Source organism: Canis lupus, chromosome 5, assembly GCF_011100685.1.
Source record: "Canis lupus familiaris isolate Mischka breed German Shepherd chromosome 5, alternate assembly UU_Cfam_GSD_1.0, whole genome shotgun sequence".
In the NCBI taxonomy this organism is placed as follows: Eukaryota; Metazoa; Chordata; class Mammalia; order Carnivora; family Canidae; genus Canis; species Canis lupus.
The window spans coordinates 82,175,667-82,188,118 of NC_049226.1; the positions used below are offsets into that span (position 1 = coordinate 82,175,667).

The window sequence follows — 12,452 nt, forward strand, 5'->3', positions numbered from 1 at the left end:
TGTTCTCACTGAGGAATGACAGGACCAGGAAAGTAGAAATTTGCCCACAGCCACTTTAAGTAGTGACAGCCAAGCACGGACCCAAATCTCCTAGTTCTCCATTCACAGTTCCTTCCATCACAAGGGAGACTCCAAAGAGTCTGGGGCTCAGCCTCACCAGGTCAAGGCCTCTATCCTTCTTCAGAACATTCAGCTGATGAAACAACCGGCCTTTACTGAGGACCTTTTCTGAAGGGCCTATATTATGAAACTACCATTCCAAGTATAATCTGGGTCACACTGCTCACTGCTGCACTCTAGATCGCTTTAGAACACTATTTTTCAGCCTCTTGAAGGAAGAAGCCACTTCTCAGGTTTCTAGAACTCTCTGGCACCCAGTGAAGTGCTGAGCTCAGAGCATGCATTCATGTTTGTTAACAATGAATGAAAGGTGGTCTGGCTCTTGGATTTCTACTTGCTGCAAGGCAACAGTCCCAGAACCTCAAACATTTTCAAGTGGCAGGAAGAAGCCAGACTGGTGATTAAACCAGAGCCCTGCTCCTTTGGTACCTGTGTAAATGTCCTCAACAACAAAGGAAGCTGGAGCTCTCAGGCCTGTTTTTCTTAGATTGTTAACTGAACTCCAAAGCAAGTTTGTCCACAAGCTGTCAGACTTGACCCCATGGGAAAGAGAGGAGAAGGGCCTAAGATGGATCCCGAAACAATTTCCTGGCCACAGAAGCCGAGACTGTGGCTGTGTCCCTGGCAGGGGCCCATAGGCAACCCGCCCTCTCCAGTAACACCCCCTAAGATTGTCCTCCACAGAAAAGCTTTGCAACCTTTCACCTGCGAAGATCTCTATATCATGCTGTTTTGAAAAGACTGTTTTGAAAATCTATCAAATGAAGTAGGCAGTAATCTCCCAGTAATCCCTGAAATAAGTAACTGCTAAACAACACTTCTAACCATCATGAGGCAAGCAGAGACACCAGGCAAAAGAACTTGTCACTTTAGATGAAAACCCCTTGAACAAGGACCTCAGCAACCTTAAGGGGAGCTATGTGCATCTGCTTTCTGAAACAAAAGGGACACTGCACCTAGCAATTCCATTCTCAAAAATAATTCTATAAAACCACTTCTGCGAGTCTGCAGATATAGTTGCACAAACAAGTTCATGAAAATGTTCTTTGGGGCAGCCTGGGTGGCTCAGCGGTTTAGCGCCGCCTTCAGCCCAGGCAGGGCGTGATCCTGGAGACCCGGGATCGAGTCCCACGTCCAGCTCCCTGCATGGAGCCTCTTCTCCCTCTGCCTGTGTCTCTGCCTCTCTCTCTGCGTCGTTCATGAATAAATAAAATCTTAAAAAAAAAAGAAAATGTTCTTTGTAATAATGAAAAAATGGAAATTACCCAAATATCCATCAATAAGGGAATAATTACATACATTAACATCTATTCATATAATGGAAGGCTGTGAAGCTGTTGAAATGAATGAGGTAAATCCATATATACTAACAAAGAAAGTTACTAGCCAATTTTATTGAATGGCTTCATGCCAGGATCCATATCTGTGATGTAATATGTAGTTTAAAATAGTATCTGAAGCATATGTCCAATGATGGATTTAAAAAAAGATACAGGGATCCCTGGGTGGCGCAGCGGTTTAGCGCCTGCCTTTGGCCCAGGGCGCGATCCTGGAGATCCAGGATCGAGTCCCACGTCAGGCTCCCAGTGTATGGAGCCTGCTTCTCCCTCTGCCTATGTCTCTGCCTCTCTCTCTCTCTCTGTGTGACTATCATAAATTAAAAAAATAGGGATCCCTGGGTGGCGCAGCGGTTTGGCGCCTGCCTTTGGCCCAGGGCGCGATCCTGGAGACCCCGGATCGAATCCCACGTCAGGCTCCCGGTGCATGGAGCCTGCTTCTCCCTCTGCCTATGTCTCTGCCTCTCTCTCTCTCTCTATGTGACTATCATAAATAAATAAAATTAAAAAAAAATTTTAAAAAAAATTAAAAAAAATAAAAATAAAATAAAAAAATAAAAAATAAAAAAATAAAAAAAGATACAGGGCAGCTGGGTGGCTCAGTGGTTTAGCGCCGCCTTCAGCCCAGGGTGCGATCCTGGAGACCCAGGACAGAGTCCGGGAGTCGGGCTCCCTGCATGGAGCCTGCTTCTCCCTCTGCCTGTGTCTGCCTCTCTCTTTCTCTCTCTGTTTCTCATGAAAAAATAAATAAAATCTTTAAAAAAAAAAAGATACAGACACATATATGGAAAAATATCCTCGAAAGGAAAAAGAAAAACTGTTGACAGGGATTGCTTCTAGGGTGTGTAAATGTGAAGGGAACAGGAGGAAGGAAGGAAGGAAGGAAGGAAGGAAGGAAGGAAGGAAGGAAGGAAGGAAGGAAGGAAGGAAGGAAATAAGTGAGCGGAGGGAGAAGGACTTTCACTTATAGCTTTACATATTCCTGTGCTGTTGTTATTTCTTAAAATCATCACCAAATATTATATTTTTAAAGTTAAAAAATATATATTTTGTAGAAATGTACAGTCTGGGGATCCCTGGGTGGCTCAGCGGTTTAGCGCCTGCCTTTGGCCCAGGGCGCAATCCTGGAATCCCGGGATCAAGTCCCGCATCGGGCTCCCAGTGCTTCTCCCTCTGCCTGTCTCTCTGCCTCTCTTTCTTTGTGTATATCATGAATAAATAAATAAAATCTTAAAAAAAAAAAAGAAATGTACAGCCTATTATATGAATTTTTTAAAGTGCCAGAAGAATACATACCAAATTATTGCAGTGTTTGAGTCTAAAGATATTTTAACTTTTTTAAAAAAGATTTTATTGGGATCCCTGGGTGGCGCAGCGGTTTGGTGCCTGCCTTTGGCCCGGGGCGTGATCCTGGAGACCCGGGATCGAATCCCACGTTGGGCTCCCTGCATGGAGCCTGCTTCTCCCTCTGCCTGTGTCTCTGCCTCTCTGTCTCTCTGTGTGACTATCATGAATAAATAAATAAAATCTTTAAAAAAAAAAAGATTCTATTTTATTTATTCATAAGAAACACAAAGAACGAGGCAAAGACATAGGCAGAGGGAGAAGCAGGCTCCCCGTAGGGAGCCTGATATAGAACTCGATCCCAGGGTCCTGGGATCACAACCTGAGCCAAAGGCAGACGCTCAACCCCTGAGCTACCCCAGTGCCCAGGATGATTTAACCTTTAATATTTCATAATAAAAATTGTTATGACTTCTTCTTAGAATACAGTAACTCAGGACACCAGTTCTCAAGACTCCAGTTAGGCACCAAGCTTTACATGGTAATAACTGGTGGACAGACTCCAGCCTTGGGGCTGAGAGGGAAAAAGTTCAAAAGTCTACTGTGTCCTCATTTTATCATGACCCCAGCTCCATCTAAGACATCCCACCCACTGGCCATCTGATCATCAGAACTACAGACTCTGGCAATGTACCTGGGGTTCTTCTTCCAAAATCCCAAGGTTCAACCCACAAATATTTACTGAGCTCCTGCTGTGGGCCAGGAACTCAGCCAGGGACTGTGACAGACAAAAAGAAGGCTGCCATAATCTCTGCTCTCAAGGAACTTACAGCACAGATGATTCTACACAAGAATCTCTCTAATGATGCATGGTGAGGCCACTTCAAGACTGCCAGTCTGGAAGGGGACCCTCTGCGATAATCTTCCCCTACAAAATGAAAACACTACATTTTTTACTTTAGCATCATATCAGATACCACAGCAACAGAAAGCTGTCCCAAGAATTAGCTCAGTGATGACCTAGCCAACACAAATCCACATAATAGTCACTGAGTAAGATTCTTGGAAGGAAAAGGAATTCAAATAAATAAGTCTCTAGCTCTCACAAGCAGAATTGCTTCCGTTCCTCTAGGGCTGTACTTCTCAAAATTTTCTCTGTGTATCCTAGGGTTGAGAGAGATGGCTGTTCTTGGCTATCGATTCAATTCTTTGGCACACTTATAGCCCATTCATTTCACACAGTCAGGAAGCTCTGAAGAGGACAGAATTGTCCATACAACATGCTAACACTTGTAAGACAGAAAGCCAAACCAAAGTCTCACTCGTTTAACTGTGAACTGCGACCAACAGAGATCCCCAGTATCTATTTCAAATTCCACAGACAGTAGGATCTGCAGGGATGTTCCATTCCAGGTCAGGTGCAACTCTAGCTCAGTGTCAGAGGCAAACAGGTTTCCTGAAAGCTGCACTTTCTCTAGCTCATTTATACAAGTCAACAAGCACAGCCACTGCAATTAGACAGGGACAAAGTGCTTATGCAACAAACCTACCCTCTGGTAAATCAGCATTCCAAGCCTCTTCTAGGGAAATGACCAACTATAACTGCCCTGAGTAGAAGCACAGTTTTGTCAGAGCTTTCCCTGATAAGCAGAAATCACCTCAAGGAAATCCTATAAGGCACCTTCCTACATGAGGCTGTCTGAAGAGCAAACAAGCTACCTGAGTTCTCCTTTTGACAAGGGACACACTCTGGGAAAAGCAGCATTAGTAATAACAATGGCTTCCATTTCCTGAATTCCAACTATATTAAGCATCTCGTAGGAACTCTCATTCCTCCGTGCAACCACACACAGTAGGCACGATTACTGCTATTTTGGAACGAGCAAGATAGGACTCAAAAGACCTCAAGATCTCACAAAAACCAAAAACTGAATCCAAGTCTTTCTGACTCCAAAGTCCATACTACTAACCAGCAAATCATACTGCCTCCCTCAGTATGGGCAACAAGGCTATAACAGGAGTCCACATGTCACAGCTAGCCCTTCCTACAGGACAAAGAAGACACAGCAGATTCCTAGTGCAATGACAAAGATGTTCAACCAGGGAGCAAAGTCCTCTGAGATGTGTTTTGTTTTGTTTTGTTTTTTCAAAATACAGATTTCTACCAGGCTCCAGATCTTCTGAATCCAAATATCAGAGAGAGACTCTTGAATCTGTATCTTGAAAAACTACCCCAAGGGATCTTAGACCATGGAAGTTGACAAGGCTGCACCACCTACCACAGGAATATGTGTGCATGTGCAAACGGGAGATATACATTTGCTCTCCTTATGTCAGATCCTGGCCTCTGATAAGGCCTCAATAATACAGTGAATCTATTTCTAGTTTTTTTTTTATTCTTTTTTAATATCATCAATCTTGATCGCTGGTTTTTTTTTTTTAATTTTTATTTATTTATGATAGTCAGAGAGAGAGAGAGAGAGAGAGAGAGAGAGAGAGGCAGAGACATAGGCAGAGGGAGAAGCAGGCTCCAAGCACCGGGAGCCTGATGTGGGATTAGATCCCGGGTCTCCAGGATGGCGCCCTGGGCCAAAGGCAGGCGCCAAACCACTGCGCCAAACTGCGTCCCTATTTCTAGTTTTAGACCAGCAACCTATCCCAATCCATTCAGCAACTACTTTATGCCAGGCATAGAGCCAGACACTCAGACAGGAGACCCAGACCCACCATCGCGTGATACCACATGATATACTCAACTGTAGTCACATGAATAAAATACATAGGAGCCAACGGTTACCTGTGAGGCAAGGGAGCCTTCTCCCTTGGAAAAGGAAATGAAATCTAAGGTGGGTTTTAAAGGACAGATGTAAATTTTCCATTCTGGTGGTTAGGGGTGGGGGTAAAAGAATATTACAAAATGCGTATCTAAAGTACAAGGGTATTAAAACACTGAACACAGCGGGCTCACGTGTCCCAACGACCAACTGTAAACAGAAGGGAGAAGTGCCCAGGTGTTAACTTCCGGTTAGGCCTCTACCAGATTACGAAGAGCCCTGAGCGCCTTGCTGCGAAGCTTGGACTTCATCCTGTAGGCACCAGGGATCCCGTTTCAGGCAGTGAAGCACTTACTCAAATTTTCAGGTGGGACCGATCGCTTCAGCAGCTTCGTGGAGGGGGAATGAGCGTGAGGCGCTGGGCTTCCCCTCGTAAGCTGAAGGCTATTGGCTTGCGGGGCAGGCAACCCGGCCAGCCTCAAGCCTGCTTTTCCCCGCCTGAACACGGAAGCGACCGGCTGCCCGACAGCTGCTAGCGTTCAGTCGCAAAGGAGGGGCGTGCGGTAGGTGGCGGGCACGAGAAAGCAGGGAGGACAACCTGCTTAGTTCACCCTGCCCGACGCCGGCTGGCTGAACAGCAGGCAGGGAAGCTGAGCACGTCGACCAGGCCCACGCGGCCCCAGAGCCGGGCTCCCCGGCACAGCATCACGGTTGAGGCCCGTCCAGCCTCCAACACCAGGCATCCCGAGCAGCCCTCGCCTCGCCTGCGCCCCAGTCCCGGAGGCCCCGGCGCACGGGGCTCCGGCCGGGCGAGGATAGGCCCAGGGCACCAGGAAGCGACCATGGTCGCGGGTCGCCAGCCCCTCCCGCCCGTCGGGCAGTCGCCCTGGGCCGGGCCGCCTCACCTCGCGCGGGCGGCGGGGTCGTCGGCGTCTCGGCGGCTGCGCTGACCCTCTCCAGACTGCGGACAGGGTCGCCGCCGCCACCGCCGCCGCCATCCTCGGGCGTCAGCGTCCTGACGTCATCACAGCGCGCGCTTTACGCCAAAACAAACCCAGGCCGCCCCTGGGGCGGTGACGGGGCGGACTCCGGAGGGCCCGGCCACGCGTTCAGCGCCCTCGCAGCGTGGCCTGCCCATCGACGCCTTCGGGGCGGAGACTTTCTCTGTCTCCGGGGTGAGTCGAAGTCACCCTCCAAGTAGCTGAGCCTTGGGCCCGGGGCGGGAGCGCGGGAGGTCGGGAGAAGGTGTCAGATTTCTGGGTAGGGCGGCCGGACGCCCCGTAGTGCGAAGTTGGGGACGTAGTGTGTTTCGACAGAGGTTTCTGGAAGTGCCCCTGGAACTCTGCAAAGGATCGATTTAAATTTTATTAACAAATCAGTTTTTGAAACTGCAATGAAAATAATTCAGGGACTCAGACGTTAAATTTGGCCTTCCTCACAGTGGAGTTGCAAATGGTTAACCTGAGGATCTGTGAAAGTGAAGTTAGTCTTGGGCTAACTTCGGAGTAACGGGGTTTTTTTAAGATTTTTTTTTTTTTAAGATTTTATTTATTCACTCATGAGAGACAGAGAGGCAGAGGCACAGGCAGAGGGAGAAGCAGGCTCCTCGTGGAAAGCTCGATACAGGACTCGATCCCAGGACCCCGGGATCACGACCTGAGCCAAAGACAGATGCTCACTGAGCAACCCAGGTGCCCCTAATTTTTGTTATTGTTGTGTTATTGAATTTAAGTTTCAATAACAACTTGGGACTGCAAATCAAGTAGATTAAAAAAAAAAGTTGTTTCCGTTAAGACTTCTCTATATAAGATCAGAATTATCTCCGGACACCTGGGTGGCTCAGCTGTTGAGCATTTCCCTTACGCCCAGGGTGTGATCCTGGAGTCTAGGGATGGAGTCCCACATCCGGCTCCCTGCATGGAGTCTACTCCTCCCTCTGCCTGACTCTGCCTCTCTCTCATGAATTAATAAATAAAGTCTTAAAAAAAATTATCTCACTACTTTACAATAAATCCACATTGCAGGGAGGAAAAGTAGATGCTGGGGGTAATAAGGGCATTGTTAACCTCCTTCCATCTACCTCATTTCAGTCTGTTCATTTGTTAAAATATTATTTACTACATACATCAAATGGTCTTAAATTGTATAAGCTAATGTTATGCTTTAAACCTAAAAGTAAGGGATCCCTGGGTGGTGCAGCGGTTTGGGGCCTGCCTTTGGCACAGGGCGCAATCCTGGAGACCCGGGATCAAATCCCACGTTGGGCTCCCGGTGCATGGAGCCTGTTTCTCCCTCTGCCTGTGTCTCTGCCTCTCTCTCTCTCTCTCTCTGTGTGACTATCATAAATAAAAATAAATAAACCTAAAAATAAATACCAATAAAACATCATGGTCTGTTTTATGTAGCAGAGTTTCATAAAAGATTTTATTAAAAAAAAAAAAACAAACCTTTAAGAATCACTCCTCCCCCACCTCCAAAAAAAAAAAAAAAAATCACTTCCAAAAGTCTAGTGTGATGATTAAGGGCATGAACTTTGGGGTCAAACAAACCTGGGATCATATCCCAAGTTCTGACACTTTCACAGCTGTGTAACCTTAGGCAAGACATCTCCCCTCCTTAAGCCTCATTTTTCTTATGTTTTATGGGAGTCTAATCCTGACCCCACAGAGTTGTTGTGAAGGATAAAAGCAGTATGGAATTCTAGGGTTGGTGGGGCTTAGAAATCCACACAACACCCCAATTTTACAGACACTCAGCAAATTAATCCAACAAGTATCTATTAAGTCCAGCTACTGGCAGCTGCTGGTCTGGGTTCTGGTAAAAAAACACAAGGCCCTGAGATGAAGAGGTAGGTTGATACAGAGGGACTGAGTTCAGGACATATGGCCCCCAGGCTGTCCCCTAAGCAATAAGGTATTCCATGTCTACAGAGATGTAAATGTGAGACACACCATCACCATTACGCTCTGGCCTGGGCAGATGTGTCCAGGGCCCAGTCTGGCAATCAGCCCACCCCTCTCCTCCAGCTCTGGGATAAAACATACAAAGCTCTTAAGCCCCTGGCCAGAAAGCAGATCTGTCCCCACCCCCATGCACACATTACAAGTCACTAGATTCCAGGGAAGAGCAGGGACTTAGGGTGCAAAAACCAGGGTAAAGTAGGTCACAGCAGGAATATGGTAATCCCCCTGAAGGCTGGTCAAAACAGTTGGGCCTCTGCTCCTGGAAGCAGGCTGCTCCTGGCCACCCACCAAGAGTGGCTCTGAGAAGACTTTCAGGGTCTGGATTCCCAGCATCATCCTTCCCAAAATATGCCCAGGCCAGGTAAGGGGGCTGCCCCAAATGACACATCCTCCATGCTGAGGACTGATGCTCCAGTCTGATCTCTTACTAATTCTAACACTTCCTATGCTGGGCTTAAGAGATTGTCTTTGATTCCACACACTTCTGCAAGGGTACTCTTTATACCCAACCCCTAAGTTGGGTGCTAGAGACATACAGAGGGGCATTGCGGAGTCCACAGTGCAGAATTCTGACCCGGACCCAGACAGTAACAAGCCTGTGTTATCAGTACTGAGACAGAAGACAACCGGGGAGCTGTATGGACCTGTAGGAAGCTTCTGATTCAGGTTCAAAGTCAGGATTAGGAAGGTGATACTGAACAAGAACAGGAGTTCACCAGGAGGATATGGGGAAGGGCATTCTGAGTACAGATAATAAATATACAAAGAACCAAGGAGATAAAAGCCTGGTCTTTCCTTCTGGAAAATTCTGGTGGTCAAAGTGGAGCAGACGTGAGAGGGATTTTCTTCTGAACTTTCTCCTTCAGGTGATGTGAGATGGATAACTAACTGGTTGGGAGATAGAAGTGAAGATAAAGGTACAGGTGAATGAGGCAGAGGAGCAAAGGTAAGGCAGAGAGAGCTGATTGAGTATCTGAGCTAACTGGAATGGGAAGGGGCTTGGGAAGAATGGATAAAGTAGGGCTTCTATACACGAGGATGAAAGTCTCTGGAGGCACCTGTCACCTACCAAACAAAGGTCACTTAAGGCACCTGCCCCCCAGCATGGGCTTTAGTGTAAATCTAGTCTGCCAAACTCTAGATTCCTACACTGATTTCCTTGGGCTTCTCTTGTAAAGCCCTCTCCAACTCAGCCCCATCTCTCTTCCACTACCTGCAAGTCTCACAGACCGACCTCCTCTATCACCCCTGTCACATGCCTTCCCCAAAGCCTCTCCTGATGCCAAGGACTTGTATGTCCATCCTGCTCCAAGCTCAGACAGAGGGGAGTCTCAGGAGGGGACTGAATCAACTATGGGCGGAGCTGGCTTATGCTGCCCCATAGAGTAAAGCAGAGGGAGTGAGAGCAGAGCACCACCCAAGTCATGGGGTGGTGGCTTGGAGTAAGGTCCTAGAGGCGGAGGCAGAAGACCGATTGAGAGAGGGTCTCACCCTCTCTGAGGACTCCTTCCCTCAGGGTTCTGCCACACAGATTCTTGCTTTTCTCCACCAGGATGAACAGGGTCTCCTTACACACCACACCCTCATTCCATGCTTCCAGCAAGTCTTCTGGGATTGCAGCTGCAGGTGACCTCAGGGACTTGAATATAGACCCCAACAGGGATTCTCCACCTTCTGGAAGAGGCTCCCCTCAGGTAGACCAGGACCCCAGAAAGGGAGAGGACAGAGCGCTTAATCTGTTTTGCAGGCTAAGGTGGTAGTTAGCAGAGCTGGCAGGAACGTGGAGGCTGGAACGAACATGGGGATGGGGGTGAACTGGCTTGAGGGGTGAGGGGGCGGTACACTTCTCCCCCTCACAGGGCCCACAGGGGTCAGAATAGGAGGAGCAGGCAGGGGTAGAAATGTCAGCCCCGGGGGAGGGGAGCAGAGGAAGGCTGTGCATCCACCAGAGCTCCTGGAACCTACACACAATGGAAAACTCTGCACAGCCAGCGCTTGGAAATGAGTGTCTGTAAGTAGAGAGACGGAGTCCCCTGTGGTGGCCACAGCCCCGCCCTTCCAGTCATGGGGATTAGCTTCTGGAGGTTCTGCCCCAGCCAAGCAGCGCTCAGGCCAGAAGAAAGGAAGGAGCTTAGTACAAATATAAATACCTTTAATGAAAGCCAAGGGCACTCTGCAGAGCTCCGACAGCAGCCACCAGAGCAGGGTAGGAGGCAGGTGCTGCTATTTCACCAGACTGGCTAGGCCAGAGGGCCTAGGAGGCAGGCGAACGCCAGAGCAGCCGCCAGCAGTGGGGGTGTCGGGGCTGGGGTGGGTGCAGCTGCTCTTGCCTGCAGCGTCTCCTGGTTGGTCTCAGGGCCTGTGCCATGCTCCCTAACACTCACAGGGGTGCTGCACAGAGCATGCAAGTTATCTGGGTGTGGAGCCCGGCGAGCTTCTTGCTGTAGTGACTCCCACACAGCGGCAGCCTCTTCTGGGCAACGCAAAAGGACTCGGGAGGCACAGATGTGGAAGTCATTCCAAGACCTGTTAAAGGCTCAGGGTTAGGGTAATTAGGTGGGGCAAAAAGGCTTTTGTAATAGGAAGGAAAAGGTTCAGGCCTCAAGGGTGGTGGGAGGGATCAGCAGTTAGGCGGCTGTCTTCACATCTGCCCTTACCTGCAGACAGTTTCCAGCTCGCCTCCAAGGCCCATGCTGTCCCCCAAGCGGATGAGACACTCGGCGAAGCCCTGGTATATGGTGTCACAGCCCCCTGTGCCTGGTGCAGCTGCTGCCAGGGGAGATCCAAGGACCAGGGGTGGGGGTGGAGAATAGTTGATAGGATGATCCACCCCGCCTCCACTTCACAGTCAAGCCCCCAGAGCCTTGTTTACCTGAGTGTGCTCTGGGGACGTGACTCAGCGTGAAACAGAGGTACCCAAGGGAACTAAGGGGCACATCTAGGGATCCACCTGCATTGACTCCCCTCTAGACGCAACCTGGACAGGATATGTGGAGGGGGGAGTGTCCCATCCCAAGGGGTTGGCTCTTCCTCTAAGTTTCTAGGACCACAGGTCAGGTGAGGATGGTCCAGGTGAAGGAGTCAGGACATAGAGAAAAGGGGCAGGGTCCAGGGCTACAGGCTCCCTGAGCTATCCTGGAGGCTGGACAAGCTTCGCTAGGCCATCCCACACCATTCCCAAAGACAGGTATTCTCAGTCAGTAGAGCAGGACAGGCAGCGTCAGGATCCAGATCAGACTCAAAGAGAGGGCCTCAGGGGTTCCACGGTAGTCTGGGGGTCCCATGAGAGCCTAAGTCTCCCTTTGCCGGAATGGGCAATGTGGAATTTTAGGGTCCTTCCCTGGTGACTAGGTGTCAGCTCATGCCCATTTTGCATCCTGAAACCACTGGCACTCATTATCCCCTCCCCGGAGCCGTCACACCTCCTCTCCAGCCTGGTTCCCAGGGCTCAGGAAGGCTGTACCTCAGCTCTCACATGCCCTATACCTAGACTGGGAGTGTGCTGCCCAGCCGTTAAGCTGGGTCCAGCACTCCCACACTCACCGAGTGGTAGCAACAGCAGCAACAGCCCCAGCACGGCAGAAGGTCGGGGCAGTGGCTGGCGGTGGTGACAGGAGCAGTATCTGCGCATCATCCCCGCATCATCCCCTGCTGGGAGCCTAGTGCTGGAGCTAGCAGCTTGGAAGCGCAGCCCTTCGGCCCAGCCCCCGTAAGAAAGGATTGTGATTGGATGGGAGCCGGGGGCGGGGCCCAAAGCCAGCTGGTGGCCCCGCCCCAGTACCCAGAGAGGAGGAGGGGAGGGACCCCAGAGAGAAGAGCTGGGCATCCGGGCAGTTGCAGAGCTGACCCTAGGGCCCCTGTCTCAGAGGTGGAGCGGGAATCTGGGAAGGCGGCTGTGCAGATGAGGGTGGGTGTTCAGGCACCTGGGTTAGCCTGGACAGAGCTCCACACAGGAAAAAGAGGAGAGAGAGATC

At 49.6% G+C, this 12,452-nt stretch overlaps 2 protein-coding genes across 4 annotated transcripts in view; both read right to left on the reverse strand.

Moving 5' to 3' along the window:
• The window catches only part of PSKH1 (protein serine kinase H1), a 28,681-nt gene extending 22,118 nt beyond the window's left edge, over positions 1 to 6,563 (reverse strand). For both annotated transcript variants that reach the window (XM_038538544.1, XM_038538546.1), the window contains exon 1: positions 6,421 to 6,563. The gene's annotated coding sequence lies outside the window, so the exon portion shown is untranslated. The remainder of the gene's footprint in view (positions 1 to 6,420) is intronic.
• Positions 6,564 to 7,980: 1,417 nt separating this feature from the next.
• NRN1L (neuritin 1 like) lies at positions 7,981 to 12,346 on the reverse strand. 2 transcript variants are annotated; one of them, XM_038538572.1, is made up of 3 exons: positions 12,022 to 12,346; positions 11,136 to 11,244; positions 7,981 to 11,004 (listed from the first exon to the last, which is right to left on the reverse strand). In XM_038538572.1, the coding sequence occupies exons 1-3, from the start codon at positions 12,302 to 12,304 to the stop codon at positions 10,719 to 10,721; spliced, it is 678 nt and encodes a 225-aa protein (XP_038394500.1). In that variant the 5' UTR covers positions 12,305 to 12,346; the 3' UTR covers positions 7,981 to 10,718. The 2 variants fall into 2 exon arrangements, with proteins under 2 accessions (XP_038394500.1, XP_038394499.1); XM_038538571.1 differs by having other exon boundaries at positions 11,136 to 11,247.
• Positions 12,347 to 12,452: the final 106 nt, after the last annotated feature.